This window comes from Ambystoma mexicanum, chromosome 7q (genome assembly GCF_040938575.1).
Source record: "Ambystoma mexicanum isolate Mex_15411 chromosome 7q, UKY_AmexF1_1, whole genome shotgun sequence".
Classification (NCBI taxonomy): domain Eukaryota; kingdom Metazoa; phylum Chordata; class Amphibia; order Caudata; family Ambystomatidae; genus Ambystoma; species Ambystoma mexicanum.
In genome coordinates this window covers 657,586,601-657,605,870 of record NC_090941.1, presented here as the reverse complement: position 1 = coordinate 657,605,870, position 19,270 = coordinate 657,586,601, and the positions used below count along the sequence as shown (strand labels likewise).

General features: G+C 48.0%; 1 protein-coding gene across 1 annotated transcript in view; it reads right to left on the bottom strand.

The window, feature by feature from the left end:
• The window catches only part of FLT1 (fms related receptor tyrosine kinase 1), a 577,293-nt gene that overhangs the window by 278,204 nt on the left and 279,819 nt on the right, over positions 1-19,270 (bottom strand). The window contains exon 17 of the mRNA XM_069639312.1: positions 18,438-18,573. Within this exon, the coding sequence (XP_069495413.1) occupies positions 18,438-18,573 (136 nt within the window). The remainder of the gene's footprint in view (positions 1-18,437; positions 18,574-19,270) is intronic.

Genomic DNA, 19,270 nt, shown 5'->3' with positions numbered 1-19,270 from the left:
AATTTCAGCATGTGCAGACTCGATCGATGACAAAGAAAAAGGACGATAATCTGGCAGATTAATAAATGCAGATTTGCATTTGGACTGTGGCTTGGACACTCCTTTATTATAGCAGGCGTGCAAGCCTTTTGCTTGAGTCACAGGAATCTTTGGAAATGAACTTTAGAGAAATACTGATATATCGTGATTATGCTTAAAATGACAACACTTGGTTAAGAATTGGAAATGTGAACAGTAGCCAGATTCATTTGTCACTGAATATTTGTTTGGCTGATTTTATGGTTGTCCACGAAAGTGATGTGCATCGTATCATGCTTGCTATTTTTGTGTTTATTCTTCAAGCTTAGCCGGCCCTTGTTAGAAGAGATGTGGACATCCACACATTTTTATAGGATCCTAAGAATGACCCTGTGATTAGAAGGCTGCTCGTGGAAATAGTAGAGGAACTACTGCAGCTGCTAAATCTATTACAGTTACCCGAGTAAAGTGTTTTCCTTCGTTAAATTGCAGAAGAAATGAGAAATGTTGAAGATAACACAATTTCAGAGAATGAGCAAACTCAAGAAATTCCAGAGTGGCACAAATGGTGGGGATTATTTTGTTGGTTCACGATATACATATGCACAGTTATGTTATGTGTCTTTTTGTTTCTTATGATTCACCTTTTTTATACTTATGATCCAAAAAAGGCAGAAGTCCCTTTGATTCTCCCCACTCCAGGAACTCTTTCGGTTTGCCCATCACCAATGTGCCAAGGTCTCAAGTGTTTTCTTCCCAGCATAGAGCTGTTTTAGTGTTGTTTCCATGGGCTGCTAAGATTTTAAGGGGAAGACACAGGAGAAGTGCAGAAGACGATGATAATGGGATCAGCACATATCTAAACAGTACAGCACACTTGGGTAATAACATGTGGTATCAACAAATGAAAAAGGTGGGAGAGAGGCACATCTAAGGAGAATTGCTATGTATGTGTACTCATACCTTTTGCCATGGGAACCTCTAAGATATTCATAGCTACAAACGTACCAGTGCAAAGAGCTCATTGCCTGTCGGATCTCGCACTCTGCCAGACAAGAGGACAGTTGCAAGGCAGGACAGTATCCCTGATATGGGTAACTGGAAAGACATCTCAAAGAGAAGATAAATATGTGCAGATTTGAAGACAATAGGGAAGCCAGAAACGAAGGATCTAGTGATCAGATATGAACGGCCTGGGATGAGTGGAGCAGGAATTCGGAGGGAAGAAAACAAGATGCTAGATTGTCAAGGAAAAAATAAAGAAGAAATACTGAGATGCTGGGAGAGAGATCAATTACAAATCAAAGGAACAGTACTGACTCCGGAAGGATGGGCTGAAGCCCTGAATATGTTTAAAGCAGCAGCATTAACCAGGTATTATGAACCAGTTATAGATACTGCAGAGAACGAATGCAAGAATCATTGGTCAAGAATTGTGAATTGTTGACATGGGTTGACGATAAGGGAGGACCATTGCAGATAGTACATGGCACGAGGAAGGTTGGAGAAAATCACCAGTGTGGCCGAATCTTTGATGTACCAGGCATGAAGGATGGGACAGTAGTTCTAATGGACCACTATTGGGCTTGTGGGCCCAGAGCCTACATGAAGCTGCCCAAGGACTGGGGAGGGATGTTTTTTATAGTGCTTATTCACATTCCAGTGTTAGTGATTCCTCAGAGTGACCTTAATATTGGAGAGTTTCCAAAAGCAGATACCCATTTGAAGAGGAGAAGATCACTTGAATTCCTCAATCGAACAAGAAGGGATAATTATTTCTCTGCTAAATCAATAGATGCCTTTGATGCAATTCAATATGAGCAGAGGCTGTTCAGCAAGACTGCTTCGATTTTCACGACTATCTTTATGCCAGGAATCCAGACAATGGCGAATGAAAAGTGGTTACAGATCACTCACTGGGAGCTCCTGCAGACGATCAACACCACCATAAAGGGATTCAATACTATCATGGAAGAACTGAGGGCAATACGACTGATGACCCTTGAGAACAGATATGTCCTTGATATGATCAACGCAATGGATGGAGGAGTTTGCATGAAAATCAGAGAATCATGTTGCACATTCATACCTTCTCATTATGGCGAGAATGGGACCTTGACAGTGGCCATAACGTTGCTCACAAAGGTGCACGACAAGATGGAAGATGAGACAGAAGATATTGCAAATGACAGCTGGTTCGCGTCTATCTTCTCATGGGTTCCACAATGGATGGCGAATATCTTTAAACTCCTGGAAGCAATAGTGGTGATGATAATGTTTGGATTCTGTGTGATCAGGATAGTAATCACCCAGTGCAAGAAGACAGCAAAGAAAGCAGTAGGAATGACAAAAATGATCTATGTCGAGTCAGGGTTTGCACCCAAGGAGTTGACAGATGAAGAGATCAGAAGATATATAGAGGCCAGCATTTTAGCACCTGAGGGAACGAAGTTCCTGCATCCAAGAAATCACAGGAAGTATGTGGGACGATGGATCTACTGTAATCCAAATGAACAGTGCAGACACATGACCTGGAGTGTTGATGAACATGTAAAATCGGCGGGATCCCTGAGTGGGGTAGTGAAGATCTGGACTCCAAAGAAGAAACAACCCAATCCCCTAAAGAAAGTATACTTAGATGTTCCCCTTGAGCCTATCACAATCTCACATAGGTTTTCTTACTTTACCATGTAGTATGATGTCACTTATGACAAATCTTTAGTACTTAAGTGTGTTCTTAATACAAAATGATTGAGAGCATGACTGAATGTCTGTTGTAACTCCCTGTTTTAGACAATTGCAAATAAAACAGTCAGAGGAGACATTTTCCAACTTCCCGAGTCAGTCTTGTTATTTGGAGTAAGAGTTGTTCTGCATCCCCATGCGTGTATGACGTGTTACCAATTTAAAAGGGCCCATTTGTGGGTTCATTTCTTTTATAGATCTTATTAAATCCGTTCTTGAATGTATTTTCCCCTTGTCCTCCACATCCAGCTGTACCCACTCCTTCCTGCTTCTGTTAATTTTCTCTAACTGCTGTTATTTGGCACGATATCCCGAGAGAAAATAATAAAGTTACTGACTGTAGTGACTACCTTACTCCTAGTCCATAGTCCCCTTTCCTCAATACTTGTGGGACATTCCGTCCTGTGGGACGGGACCGGAGCACTTTTGTAAGAAAGCATCAAATTGAAAATGTGTCCTTCTTTCCTTTTTATGTGGGGTACCGCACAGGGCCATAGCCTCGCCCTCCTTAGCTTCGCCCCGCGCATCGCCCTTCAGTCTTTTTATATTGCCAGATCTGAGACCATTTAAGCAATAATAGAGGATACCTATTAGAGGGGACGGCGGGTGCGCGTATGGAGGAACGGGGAGTATGGACTAGGAGTAAGGTAGTCACTACGGTGAGTAACTTTATTATACTCCCACGTCCCTTCCCTTTTCCTCCATACTTGTGGGAGATTACCAAGCACTCCTTACAGAATAACGGCTGGATGGAACTCCTTTATTGAAAGAGGTTTTTAAGAACAGCTTGCCCGAACTGAGCATCAGCCCTGGAGCTCAGATCTAAGCAGTAATGTTTCACAAAAGCTGATGGGGAAGCCCATGTAGCTGCTTTGGCAATGGTTTCCCAGGGAACATATTTTTGGAAGGCCTTGGCGGCTGCCTTGTCCCGCACAAGATGGGCATGAATTCCCTTAGGAGACTGAAGGCCCTGAACAGCATAAGCTTCAGAGATACAGGAAGCAATCCATTGGGAGATAGTTGCTTTCGTAGCCTGCTTTCGTTTCAGGTCTCCGAAGGTCACCAAGAGTTGGGAAGAGCTCTGAAGATTAGATGTTCTGTCCAAATAAAACTTAAGAGCTCGCCTTACATCCAGATTATGCAGAACCCTCTCGGCATCTGTAGCCGGTTCTGGAAAGAAGACTGGTAAGGAAATCGACTGGTTCAGATGAAAATCAGATACCACCTTTGGAAGGAAAGAAAGATTGGTCGGGGGGACAACCTTATCCTTGTGAAAGGTGAGAAATGGATGCTCTATCGACAAGGCCTGAAGCTCGCTTACCTGCCTTGCCGAAGTTACCGCAATCAGAAAGGCCATTTTCCATGAAATGAATTTCAAGTCTGCCATAGCCATGGGCTCAAAGGATTTATGGCATAAAGCAGTAAGGACCACATTAAGATCCCACTTGGGATGTGGGTTGCGTACAGGTGAATATAGATGCAATAGACCTGCAAAGTACCTTTTCATGACAGGGTTTGTCAAAGAAAAACAGCAAGAGTCCGTGGACAGGTAAGCGGCAATAGCCGACAAATAAGTCCTACAAGACAAGACATGCATGCCCGAAGCTGCCAGATGAGAAATGTAAGCCAGGACCGTATTGATGACAGCTTCTCTGGGGTCCAGCTTTTTTGCTAAACACCAGTGACAGAAACAGAGCAATTTGCTCCTGTACTGAGACCTCGTTGAAGGCTTTCTTGCCGCCTGGATGATACGCATATTATCTGTGCACAAATTGAAGCTTTCTAAAGATTTGAACTCAGGTACCAGGCCGCCAAGCTGAACGAGTGTGGGGAGGGGTACCACATTTGCTGATCGCTCTGGTGAAGCAGGTTGGGAATCAGCGGAAGCCTGATCGGTGAGCAGACTGACAGATACTGAAGCTCCGAAAACCAGAATCTGGCTGGCCACCACGGGGCTATGAACAGGAGAGTGCAATTCGACGTGTTTCTGATCTTGCATAATGCTGGTGAATCAGAGGAAGAGGTGGGAAGGCGTAGGCCCTCATGTTGTGCCACGGAATCTCGAGAGCATCCCCCAGGGAAGAATCTCTGAGTCCGTTCCTGGAAGCATAAAGAGGAAGTTTCCTGTTTGATGACATCGCAAAGAGGTCCACTTGAAAAAGGTCTGAGAGGATCTCCGTGATCAGTTCCCACTCATAGCTGGCCACCGCTCACCAGCTGAGAGAGTCTGCCGTCACATTCAGCTGGCCCGGAATGTGTACCGCCAACAGCTAAACACTGTGCTGAATGGCTAAGTCTACAAGGGGAGGTGACCTGGTACCCCCCTGCTTGTTGACGTAAAACATGGATACCGCATTGTCCGTGCAGATGCGGACCACCTTGTTCACAATCCCTCGCTTGAAAGCTTTGAGCGCCAGGAAAATCAATAGTAGTTCCAGATAATTTATGTGAAATTGTCTGTCCTGTCCTGGTCGAAAACCTGAAGATGATCCATCGACGCGCCCCACCCGATAAGGGTGAAGTCCGTCGTAATGGTCACCTGAGGGGAGGGCTCCTGAAAAGGCGCACCCACCGACAGACTGCTGGAAGAAGACCACCAAAGGAGATCTGACATCATGTAGGGTGCACCGAAATCCTTTTGGTGTCCGGGTCCACCGCCTAGAGCCAGGAGCTCCAAAGAACTAACTGCATAAGTCACATCTTGAGACGTGCCAGGGGAAGAGCAAGCATGCACGAGGCCCAGAAGCCTCTGGAACCACCAGCCAGACATGCTCTCTGACTGAATAAAGACTTGACACATGGTTAACAGATCTGCCATCCTGTCCACCATCAAGTACATCCTGCAGTCGATCGGAAACCCAGGAATATCAGGTCCTGAGAGATTGTCATGGAGGATTTACGCCAGTTCACTGAAAGCCCAAGATTGAACATGAGCTGAAGGAGAGACTGAAGTTTGCTCGAGGCTTTCACCGGACAGGGGCTGCACAGAAGCCAGTCATCCAAATATGGATACATATGAATACCCTGTAGCCTTAAAAAAGTTGCAATGACTGACATCATCTTTGTGAAGACACGCGGTGCAGAGCTGAGACCAAAAGGGAGCACTCGAAACTGATAGTGCTCCTCTCCCAGGGAGAACCACAGATATTTCTGATGCTGGCTCCAGATCAGGATATGCATATATGAATCCTGAAGGTCCACAACGCTGAGACAGTCACCCTTCTGAAGAGAGGACTTTATTTGGCAGGGCGTAATCCTCTTGAGTTTCTCTTGGAGAAGAGAAAGGTTGAACTGGGAAAGGTCTAGAATGGTGCGCAGGCCAGCCTGGTTGGGTTTTGGCACCAAAAACAGATGAGAGTAGAAGCGCTCCCCTCGTTCCACTAGAGGAACGGGTTCTACAGCCCTGAGATCTAGAAGTTTCTGGACCTCAGCTCCCCGACTGCTGAAAGGGAGGATTGAAGAGTGGGGTAGGAGAGCGGGGCAAGCGGAAGCCCACCCGAGCGATGGACAAAACCGGTCATCAGTGATGGTTTGCCACGCCTCCAGATGAGACGAGATTCGTCCTCCCACCGGAGTCTCTTGCGAGCGCCAAAAAATATCATTTTGCAGACTTTTCGGCAGAGAGACTACCTGTCCCTGAAGTGAAGGCTGACGGCCAAGAGAAAAACCAGCCAAGTTGCTGCCTCCAGCAGGAGTTACCCAGCGGAGGACCAGTCCTGCGCGACCTGCGATCGTGGAACCCTCTAAAGCCTGAAGACAATCAAGATAGGGACACAGATCTCTGACCTTTGACTGGGGCCTTCATGAGCAGGGACAGATACTTGGCAGTTTGCGTGCTCGCCTTAGTCTTGGTGAGCTCATCATCTGTTGAAGAATGAAATAACTCTTTGCTCTGAAAAGGCAGGACCAGCACTTTATCTCAGACCTCCTTCGAAAACTTTGTTGCATGAAGCCAAGCCTGACGAGAGGTGTCCACCCCCATCATGAGCCGAGGTGTCAACATGGTGCGCAGCAGACTCTAGCATATCCTGCGCCAACACCCTGGCGTCTGACAAGCCACCTTTGAAGTCTTCTAGCATGTCAACAGGAATGAACTCCTGGAAGTCAGCCAAATCTCTCCACAGTTTCATATTCGCCGCCGCCAGGATGAGCTCTGCATTGGCCTGATGCAATTGCAGCGCTGAATTGGCAAAAATCTTCTTGCCCAAGGAATCGAGCAATTTGTCCTCCTTGGACAGAACTTGAGCCGCAGCTGCGGAAGACGCAGAGGCCGGCTTGGATTGCAGAGGGGCGGCCGCTACCACCGTCGAGGACGGGAGCGGACATGACGCCAAGGCTACTTCCTCGGAGGTGTGGAGCCTGTAACGGGCGTCAATCCTTTTATTAATGTGCAGCCCGGTGTGGGACTTTTCCCAGACCTTGCGGGCCTCGGCCAGAACATCCCTCTGAAGGAACAGGCTGGTAAACTCCTGTGGAGACAAGGATAGGACTGCTGAAAGCACCCCTTCCTGCGGAGAGGGGGCCTCAGGCACTAGTATGTCAAGGAGTGACATCATGTCTAGTACACAGTCATGAAATGCTCAGACAGAGCGGGGCTGGTCTTCACTGTCCTGATCTGCCAAAAGGTTGTCTAGAACATCCGGGTCCCCCGGCTGCGACGCGACCGGCGTCAGGTTGACATCACGCTTTGCCGGAGTCTTGTCCACCGATGACAAGGGAGGCAGAGGCGGAAGAGCCGGGGGAGGGCCGGAAAGCAGAGGAGGTGCTGCCGCCAGGACGACAGGCGCCGTGACAGGAACTGTCGGGGCAGGCAACGGAGCCTGAGGGCAGATTTCTCTAAAAAGGCCCTTAAAGTACTCATTCATGGGATCAAAGTTCATTAGACTATGACATTTCCCAAAAAAGGCATCCTCTGTCGAGACCTTAGGCGCTGGAGTGGACAGAGGCCTCTCATGAGGAGCATAACTCCACAAAGGAGACCTCGGAGCGAACTCCGGTACCCAACGCCTCAGCACGACTATGCTGGCTATTAGCACCTGATCGGTGAACCTCGGATCGTGTTCCGGTATAGGCAGGCCCCTCGCGGAAGCCCTCGGAGAAAACCCTGGTACGCCTATCAGGCCTGCGAGGCACCTCAGGGATAACCCTGGTAGCAGAGTTTGTAGCCCCTCCCGGACCTGGAGGACCCCGGGAAGGAGTCCCCCGGCCGGGGTGCCCTGAAAAGTAAAGAACTTACCGGGCGTCTCTTCTGTCTGTCAATCAAGAGTTGGAAATGCGATGGAGGAACCTTCTGGAAGATTTCTTCCCACCTGCGAAGACGACGTTGAAGTGCCCGGACCGAAAGGGATTCGCAGAAGAAACATGAGTCCCAACGGTGATCCAGTCCCAGACACTCCAAGCAGAGAGAATGGGTATCCGCCCTAGCAAAGCGACACTCGCAAGAAGAACAAGTGGCAAATCCCAGAGGCTCCGGCATAGACAGAGGACTACGCGACCGAGAACCGGTGTCACAAGTCTCTCCCCTTCTCACCTTTTTCTGTTGTGTACTTGCAACCTTCTGGGATTTCTTCTTCTTTACGGTCTGGGATTCGTATAGTCCCGAACTCCGGTCTTCGGCGTCCAGCGTGAGAGTAGCGGTTCAGTTTCCAGGGGCGTTCTACAAGTCCAGGGTAATTCCAGGAAGTAATTAAGGTACGCTCGGAGGCACGGAAGACCGTGAATCGAGCGCGGAAGGTTTTCCAGGAGATTGGGGAGGAAAGGGAACAGGAGGGAATTCAAGGAACTGGGAACAAGGAATCAAGCGAGATCCCCGATCGAACTCCGGCTAAGCACGTCCAACTACAGGTAGCGTTAGCGTTGAGACGCGCAGAGCCGCGGGGGCGTGTCTCTTTTGTAGGATGAGCAGCGTGGAACGCATAGACTGATCCGGAGTATTCTGTTCCGGGCGGCCATGTTGGAAGGATAACTGCATGCAATTCCCTGCGAGTCAGGGACCAGGAGGTCCAGAAAGGACGTAGACGACGGTTCATGACAACCGGAGCGGGAGAGAAGGACAACGGGAAAGAAAAAAGGTCTTCCAGGTGATGCAAGTGCGTCCGTCCCCGACCGCGTGGAGAAAAGGACTGAAGGGGGAAGTGCAGGGCGGAGCTAAGGAGGGTGGGGTTACGGCCGCATACTGTACCCCGCGTGAAAAGAGAAGAAGGACACATTTTCAATTTGATGCTTTTTTACAAAAGTGCTCCGGTCCCGTCCCACAGGACGGAATGTCCCACAAGTATGGAGGAAAGGGGACGGGATGTAGGAGTATATGGAAATATTCTATGACACAATATTCTGGGATCATAAAGTGTCATTTTTGGTGACACAACATTCTGAGGATATTTGCCAATATTTGGCGTGTGAGTAGCCTGACTATATATGGTCCCCTTAACTAGCACAATATGTTAAGCTAATAACATATACTACAATAATATCAGGCATATTGCATGCAATAGTCTAATGTTGGCCACAATGGCATAGTCTGTGGTAAAGTTACCTGTTTTCAGGCACAGTGCTGCATTCTATCGTGAGCATTAGAAGCTGTCAATCCTGATGTAAACACTCACACGCATCTCCTTTTAGTCGGACACCTTTATCGTTTTTTGTAACATTAATGTACCAGAAATCCAATTGTTTTTTTCAAGGTAATGCTTTATTTGTGCTGTGCTCATATTCATTTCACCCATTTGGATCAACCTGCCTTGAATGATTAGATGCACACCACTGGCGTAACGGGGCCCCCTTGCTGCCCATGCCCAGCAGGGGGCCCAGTGGTGGGGAGGCCCTAAACATGGCTTGCAGGGCGTGGGGGGGACATTTTGTGTTACACCACTGATGCACACAGGCTGTTAGTTCCAATGTCTGATATATTCATAGCTTGTTCAAAATTATTTGGCTGGTTTCTGTAAATTAACTCTCTGAATAAGGCCTGTTCAAGATTTCTCTGAGAAGGTGCTTCTTATTATTCTTTTGCACAATCCGACTGGAATGTTCTTTTATAATTAAGTGGTTGTCTGGTTCAATAATGTAGCCTATTATTGGCTTCGGCAATGTCCTATGCATTTCAGCATTGAGAGTAAGATGTGCCCATATGAAAAAAAGGCTTAATGTTCCAGAGAGGATCAACGGGCTATGTGTACCACCAGCCCAGAGAAATCTATTATACAAAAGAGGTAAGAGTGTGTTTTGCGTGAGAAGAATAGTGATGCACTTCTATCAGATTTGCAAGCTTCTAAACGGTACAATACATTGTTAAGCTGAGCGGCCTACTGGCGCAACAATCAAAATACAGTGGACTAAACGGGACAAGGGCACATGCACAGTATACACACAATCATTCATTATCTGGCAAATTAATATATTTTCCAGAACAGTGACGAGCAATGACCCGCATCGACTATAGTTAATATGTATGGGTAGAATCCTGCTGAGATCATCCCTCGGGAGGATAGCTCAGCAGCAACGGGCTTGTCTTGGAAGCAAGAAGAGGAGCAACACAGGTTCGATCCCTGTTAGACGATCCTCTGCACACCAGTTCACTACACATCAGAACACTGCTCACATTTCTCCACCATCCCCTCCCACGGTTCCAGGCTCAGGTGATTCGGTTAACCCAAAGAACCGAAAACCCCGTACCAGCTTTGGTGTACGGGCTCGATTGCAACCCTTTCTGCATTGGCAATTGCCTTGGAGAGCGTATAGCAGAAGGGGCGGTGTTACGTCACCACGTCGGTCACGTGATCCAGAGTCACGTGACCTTGTTGGACGTCACATGATCCAGAGACGTCACATGACTCCCAGACACACAGTATAAAGGTCTGAGAGACAGAACACTCATTGCTTCTCAGCTGGCTTCAGACCCTGTTTGGCGTTACTACTTGCTCCTTGCTATCTTGATCACGGAACTCTACCTCGGACTCCCTCGGACACCCCTTTTGTACCTTTGCTTGGAACTGTTGACCTGTTGCCGGATTTTGGACTTCACCTCGACTTGTCTTTGGATCATCCCTGGTTACCTTGCTGAACTTCTACGCCCTTTCCCTTCTTGGGATTCAAGTCAAGCCCTCTCTCCTACAGGTGGCTAACCCTTCATCCACGCTAACCTGCGGTTCTACCATTCCAGGGACCGCCGCATCATCTGAGTCTCGAACGTCTCTACTAGGTTACCTGGGTTACCCTTACACCAGATAGGTAAGACATTTTAGATCCTTTTGTTTATCTGACTGTATTGTGATTGCCTGGTACTTAACCCCGTTCCTTCTCGACAGCAGCATCGGTGTTCCAAAGGCTCCGTGGATCTGGGAAGACATCTCCCACCTGTGGCCTCAAAGGTCGCACAGCGGGTTTCTATTAAGTTCCCCTGTGCGTCACTTGGGGACAGAGGACTCATCGGTCTACACGACACTCAAGTCAGAACAGACTGAGAAGCCGTTTAGTCGTGTTTGACGATGCAGGGATCCACGGAAGAACCCAATGCTGCTTTAGTCCAGGCAATTACAGTATTAAGGGCAGATATGGCAGCCGCAAACACAGTGATCCACCAAAGGTTGGATTCCATACAGAGTGTTCAGCATTCCCTTCCTGCAGACCCTGAGTTTGGAGATGCCAGCTCCTTCACTACACCCCCTCCCTTGGCTACTTCTACAGTCCCAACTCCAATGATCCTCCCAACTCCTTCCCCCCTGGCTGCTCCGGAACGCTATCAAGGTGACCCCAAGAAATTCAGAACCTTTGTTAATCAGTGCAAGTTACACTTCTTATGCAGACCTTTGGCTTTTCCTACTTCCACTACTAAAGCCGCCTTCGCCCTCTCCCATTTAGCCGGAACGGCTGCCGCTTGGGCTAATCCCCTGCTAGAGAATAATAGCCCAGTCCTTTACGACTTTGATTTGTTGGTTCTAGAAATGTCTCGAGTATTCGATACCCGACACAAGGCGCAGTCTAGGGATTTGGAGTTTTTAGAACTGACTCAGGGTAGAAGGACTTTGATAGAATACATCACCCGTTTCAATCAGCTAGTTGCAGAAACATCATGGCCAGAAAACAAGCGGGCGGTGGTCTTTTATAGGGGGTTGAGTAACACCATGAAAGATGCTTTATCAGTGATCCCTTCTATGCCTACTCAGTATCAGGAATTGGTTGATCTCGTCTTGCAGGTAGATGCACGACGATCAGAGCGTAGAGCTGAATTGGGGGTCTCTTCCCATCCTACTCTTGCTAGTACTCCTGCTTCCAGTACAGAAGAACCTATGCAAGTGGGAGGTTTACGTAGTCCTATCACAACATCAGAGAGGGAACGTAGAAGGGTGGACAATGCATGCTTTTATTGTGGCACCACTGGACATATTGTGAAAGAGTGTCCTCGACGTCCCAAGAAGAGCCAGGTTTTTCGGATGGCTCGACCTTAGATCCGGAGAACAGGTCGAGTGTCCCGTCATCCTCTCCGGGTACCTCTCTTGCCTTTGCTCGTGTCCAACCCATCTCTGTAAAGGCTACTCTATGTCCCTCTACAGGCCTTCGTCATGCAGTCAATATCATCATTGATTCAGGTGCCACTGGTAATTACATAGATATTGATTTGGCCCATTCCCTCAACCTACCTTTAGTGGTAAAAACACGACCGGAACATGTCCAAGCCGTAGACGGCTCTGCATTAGTTTCTGGTCCTGTTAGACACCAAACTGCACCCCTCTTGTTGAACATACAAGAAACACACACAGAAACCTTAAGTTTTGATTTAATTACCACACCCCAATTCGGTATCATACTAGGAATTCCATGGTTACGTGAACATAATCCACTGATCAATTGGCAGTCAGGCACTGTACTCTTCGAGTCCGAAGTCTGTCAGAATTATTGTCTCCCGGTCCATCAAGCCTCTGACACACCTTCTCGGGCCTTGGGAGCTTTAGCTCAACTCACTGTTGATGATCCAGAGATTGTTCATTCACATACTGTTGGGGGGTTGGTGTCTGGGATTCCGCCTGAGTACAAAGCATTCGAATCGGTTTTCGATCGGGGCTCTTCCGAGGTACTTCCTCCACATAGACCATATGACTGCCCAATCGAAATACTTCCCAATTCCACTATCCCTTCGGGCAGGATCTATTCTTTGTCCCCATTGGAGGAACAAGCATTGAAAGAGTATGTACAGAACGCCTTACGTTTAGGACACATCCGTCCCTCCACTTCACCAGCAGCAAGTCCCATATTCTTTGTGCCCAAGAAGGAGGGGGATTTACGCCCTTGTGTGGATTATCGACGTCTTAACGCTATCACAAAAAAGGATAGATATCCAATCCCGTTAATCACCCCACTTCTGGACTATTTAACTCATGCTTCCATTTTCACCAAGCTTGACCTACGTGGCGCATACAATTTAGTACGCGTTCGCGAGGGAGACGAGTGGAAAACGGCTTTCTGTACTCGTTACGGCTTGTACGAATATTTAGTCATGCCTTTTGGCCTATGTAATGCCCCAGCCACATTCCAACGATTCATGAATGACATATTCAGGGATATTCTGGACGTTTACATGGTTGTGTACTTGGACGACATCTTAATCTTTTCTCGTGATCTTGATGACCATGTAAAGCATGTTCGAGAAGTACTATCCCGTTTGAGAGAACATTCCTTATTTGCCAAACCTGAGAAATGTCAGTTCCATAAAACTTCTGTTGAGTTTCTGGGTTTCCACATCACCCCTGGGGCGTTATCCATGAACGAATCTAAGGTCAAAGCAGTATTAGATTGGCCAGTACCTCAAACACTCAAGTCCTTGCAGGCCTTTTTGGGATTCGCCAACTTTTATAGACGTTTCATTTCTTCTTTTTCCACAATTGTTGCGCCGCTCACGGCTCTGACTAGTCCTCAGGTACCCTATCATTGGCACGGGGAACATCAGGAGGCTTTTGAGGCTCTGAAAACTGCTTTCACTACCGCACCGGTACTCCAGCACCCCAATCCTGATCTTCCGTTCATAGTAGAGGCAGATGCCTCTTCTTTTGCTCTCGGTGCGGTATTGTCACAAACGTGTCCTACAACAGGCAAATTACACCCAGTGGCATACCATTCCCGTAAGTTCTCCAGTACTGAGACTCATTACACTGTTACGGAGAAAGAACTCTTGGCTGTCATGGATGCCTTTCGTGTTTGGCGCCATCATCTTCTGGGGGCCAAACATCCCATCACTGTATACTCAGATCACCGGAATTTACAGGATCTGGCCTCATTGAAGTGCATTAATAGCAGACAGGTCCGATGGCATCTTTTCTTTTCCTCTTTTGATTTTCGTATTATGCATCGTCCTGGCACTGCACATGGAAAAGCAGACGCCTTGTCACGTTCCCCAGGGGGGGTCGAGTTGCCAACCTTTCCTGACACTGTTCTCGGAAAGAGTCATGTGATTTGTCTTTGTACACCTTCATTGTCATTAATAGACTCGGTCCGATCCTGGACTAGCAATCATTCCGACCAGTTGCGAGAATGGGACCCCGTGTATTCTGATGGGTTGCCTTTCGTACATGAACGTCTATTCCTTCCCACACCTGACACTCGTAATCTGGCCCTTGAGTGGTCTCATGATGCCCCTTTTAATGCCCATCCCGGTCAAGAGCGCACTTTAGATCTTCTCAAGCGTTGGTGTTGGTGGCCCTCTATGAAGCGCGATGTAGACTGCTATGTCAATTCATGTGCAGTGTGTGCTCAGGCTAAACATCGGAGAGGCCGACCGGTTGGGTTGCTACTTCCGCTTCCAGTTCCTCCCAGGCCTTGGCATACATTGACTATGGATTTCGTTACCGATCTCCCCAAGTCACGAGGCTTTGACTCCATCTGGGTAGTGGTGGACACGTTTACAAAAATGGCTCGTTTTGTCCCTTGTAAAGGTATTCCTTCGGCCCCGGTCTTGGCGGACCTGTTTTTTGAACATGTGTTCATGTTATTCGGCCTCCCTTCGGTCATTATATCCGATCGAGGATCACAGTTCACCTCTCGGTTTTGGAGGTCGTTGACTAAATTGTTGGGCATTGATACCAGGTATTCTTCGGCATATCATCCTGAGACCGATGGGCAGACCGAAAGGACGAATCAATCTATGGAGCAGTATCTTCGCTGCCTTATATTGCAACATCAGACCTCCTGGTTGGCCGTTTTGTGGCTTGCTGAGTTCGCGTACAATAACGCGGCTCATTCAGCTACAGGTTATTCTCCTTTCTACGCCCTCTACGGCCAACATCCCAAGGTCTTGCCAGTCCCTGATGCTTCTAGTTCTTCGAATCCTGCGGCCACGACGTGTCTTAGGGATCTGTCTGCTGTACATGCTAGTACTGTGGGTCATCTCACGGAAGCGAAGACTGCCATGAAGGCCCGTGTGGATGGCAAACGTCTGGCTGCTCCCCCTCTGGTGGTGGGTTCTAGGGTCTGGTTGTCTTCACGTCACCTTCGCCTAGTGGGTTGCCGGAAACTGCTACCTCGTTTTGTCGGCCCGTATGTAGTCTCACAGGTAGTGAATCCGGTGGCTTTTCGTCTAGTGCTTCCTAGTTCTTGGCGTATCCATCCTGTATTCCATGTATCCCTCCTCAAGCCTTGCCCCGATTCTGTCCGCCTTTGTACCCCTGTTGCACCGGTGTCCCTGTCCTCTCCTGATGTCTTTGAGGTGTCGGCCATTTTAGGGTCCCGATGGTTTAGGGGTAGGCTCCAATATCTGGTGGATTGGAAGGGTTACGGCCCGGAGGAGCGTTCATGGGTTTCCGCCTTGGATCTGAACGCCCCTCGGCTGGTGGCCCGCTTCCATAAGGATCATCCGTCCTGCCCACGGGGTCGTGGGCCGTTGGGGGGGGGCTATGTTAGACGATCCTCTGCACACCAGTTCACTACACATCAGAACACTGCTCACATTTCTCCACCATCCCCTCCCACGGTTCCAGGCTCAGGTGATTCGGTTAACCCAAAGAACCGAAAACCCCGTACCAGCTTTGGTGTACGGGCTCGATTGCAACCCTTTCTGCATTGGCAATTGCCTTGGAGAGCGTATAGCAGAAGGGGCGGTGTTACGTCACCACGTCGGTCACGTGATCCAGAGTCACGTGACCTTGTTGGACGTCACATGATCCAGAGACGTCACATGACTCCCAGACACACAGTATAAAGGTCTGAGAGACAGAACACTCATTGCTTCTCAGCTGGCTTCAGACCCTGTTTGGCGTTACTACTTGCTCCTTGCTATCTTGATCACGGAACTCTACCTCGGACTCCCTCGGACACCCCTTTTGTACCTTTGCTTGGAACTGTTGACCTGTTGCCGGATTTTGGACTTCACCTCGACTTGTCTTTGGATCATCCCTGGTTACCTTGCTGAACTTCTACGCCCTTTCCCTTCTTGGGATTCAAGTCAAGCCCTCTCTCCTACAGGTGGCTAACCCTTCATCCACGCTAACCTGCGGTTCTACCATTCCAGGGACCGCCGCATCATCTGAGTCTCGAACCTCTCTACTAGGTTACCTGGGTTACCCTTACACCAGATAGGTAAGACATTTTAGATCCTTTTGTTTATCTGACTGTATTGTGATTGCCTGGTACTTAACCCCGTTCCTTCTCGACAGCAGCATCGGTGTTCCAGAGGCTCCGTGGATCTGGGAAGACATCTCCCACCTGTGGCCTCAAAGGTCGCACAGCGGGTTTCTATTAAGTTCCCCTGTGCGTCACTTGGGGACAGAGGACTCATCGGTCTACACGACACTCAAGTCAGAACAATCCCCGGTATGGGTGAGAAACCATAAATAACCTATCATATCATTTATTGAGGGCACCTTCCTGACGTCATTACTAGAATCAGGGCCATCATAAGGAAGTTGCATGACCGAAGTCACGCAGAAAGCGAGGATGTAATGTAACTTTATAATGCAAGCAATGGATCATTGTACAAGATGTGTGTACACAGGGTACAATAACACTAGACTAGTGGGGAGGCGGTGGGTTAAAGGAAGGAGATACCTGATCAGGGAAGGAAAGGTGGGTCGAGTGTTGTGTAATTTGTTGGTGGATCCACAGCTGGGCTCCTGTTGAAGCTATATTTCTGTGTGTGTCACTCAATCTGACCTTCCCAGCTGCTGCTGAGTTCCCAGGTCTGCACCTGCGGCTTACTGTCTCCCACAAGAGAGAAGTCAACTCGGCCCCTTTAACCCAACCAGAAGACTCCAAAGGAGGGTAGTCACTAAGAAACTCCTGCAAAACCTTTGTGGCCGTTTTCTGTGCCAATCTTTACTGCTTGGTGAAGAAAAGGCATTTATGCTGCCACCATTACCGCCATGGTGGCCCCCCGGCACTGAGACTTGTGCAAATAGTTATTGCGTCCACGCCTGGGTTTCCAGACCTGGCTCTGTAGTGGGAAGAAGACGGGGTTGGCTGAGCTGGAGAAAGTGGGAGCAGGAAGCACACAGTCAGTGTTGGGTAAGGAAAGAGAGCAGTGAGATGGGGTAGGGTTGTGTATGGTTAAGGATGGATGTGTGTCAACATTTCCAGGGGTGAGCGAGAGGAAGTGTACATTGTATCAAATGCTCATTTATATAGGGAACCAGGTCTGCCCTTACCTGCCCCATCACTTTAGAACATCACCTCGTTTACCCTAATTAGTAGCCCCACTGCAGCTTCTTGAGCAACTTGTTTTACCCTATACCTATAGGCATACCCCAGCCATTACTTTGCAGGTCGTCGGGCCATAACAAGAGGAGACCAGTCTTACGCTAATCTGTTTAACCCCTATTGGTTGGGTGTTGTCAGTCGGATCTGCATATGGTTGGACTGTCCATGCAATGGCTGCCACAGAGGAGCTAAAAAAATAAATTGGTACCCAGAGGTATTTCCAGTGTTGTTTAAGAGTTAGTTCAGAATATTCATCACACCTCTTATGAATCAATTTAAGTAGAGCTTAATAATGGGAATTAAAGGCAGATGTGAGAGACAGCTTCTTCTGCTGTAACTTAGCTCCCTTTCTGAAGCCCCACATTAAAGGCAGTGGAAAGGGATGGGCTGAGGAAAATAACCGCCCTCCCGCCTGCGCTAGCTGGCGACCAGAGCTCCATGTCCAGGATACCTCCTTCCTTCAAAGATCACAGCTCTCTGCTTCCTGAGGCCTTCTTCAACTCACTACTGAGGTTGTAATTGTCAAGAACACGATTCTGGGAAGGCAGGATCCAACATGTCTGTACGAATGATTCAGCACTAATGTAGCTTCTTCAAGTGCTGGTTAAACTTTATATTTACTGTTGTTCTGCATCATCTCACCCATTATTACTCCTTCATCTATTTTTTTTTATAAGTTACTATCTATAACCCACTGCCTACCTTAGCCTGTATCTTTCTTCATATCTTTTATGCATGTATCATATTAAAGTTGTTTGAACCTTGCTGATTTATTTTTTCAGTTACATATCAATCAGTTACCATTTTTCCATTGTATTTTTGTGGATAATGCATTCACTCTCACTATTTCACAACACGCATCCTATTCCTACCAAGCCCCCTCTGCCCCCAAACCTGCTCAAAACCAGTTAAACTGAGAAATGTCTGAAATAAATGTTGTTCAGCCAGTGAAAACTCAGATCATGCTTTTTTTCAAAAGAAAACATCATGTTTACCTAGTTGCAGTCTTTCCATTGGGAACTCCCACTTGCTCGCGTCATAGGGAAGGCGATCACACTGCTCATCCAAAGGCACTTCTTCAGGGTCCATGATGATTGAGAGGTAGTCTGTCTTGGCCGCAGCAGAAACCGGCTGCAACACAGAAATACTGCATTTTAATTGAGGGAATTTAGGGAGGATAGACAGCATTTCAACGGGCTACCTAAAATAGTATGGCATTGAATGCCCCACACTTGTTAAGTCAGGTCTACAATGTCTCCTCTCATGAAAGAGGAATCTGCTTTACATGGTAAGGAGGTGTACCCGAACACTGTTCCTTTAAGAAAGAGGAGCACAGGGAAACATGTAGTGAAGGACTCAAACCCCTTTGCCAAGACCTCGCATAGACATTCAGCACATTGCATTTTTTCTCTGGCACTTGTAAAACCCACCTGGACATCGAGCACACACACCGGTGTACTACGGCACCTGTAAAGCACGCGGACTAAAATATCAGAGGCACCTTCCAATTTCCTCCATCACACCAAGCTGCTCAGAGACCTTGAGCAAAATTCAAACCTGCATAAGTGCTACTTACCATTCATTATCTGACATTTACCCAGAATGGGAACATGTGCTCGGTGACGTACATTGACAGTGCTGAGGCAGGGGAAGGGAGCGACGCGCACAGCCTGCGGTTGCAGCGTTCCCACAGAGGGAGGACATTCATGTAAACAAACAAGCGTCAGGGAGATTTTCCTTAAGCCCTTTGGTCAGGGTCTTTAGGTATGTTTTCCTGACTTAACTGTGAGTCACTGTCAGGGATGGCACTCTATTAAGAGTGGCACAG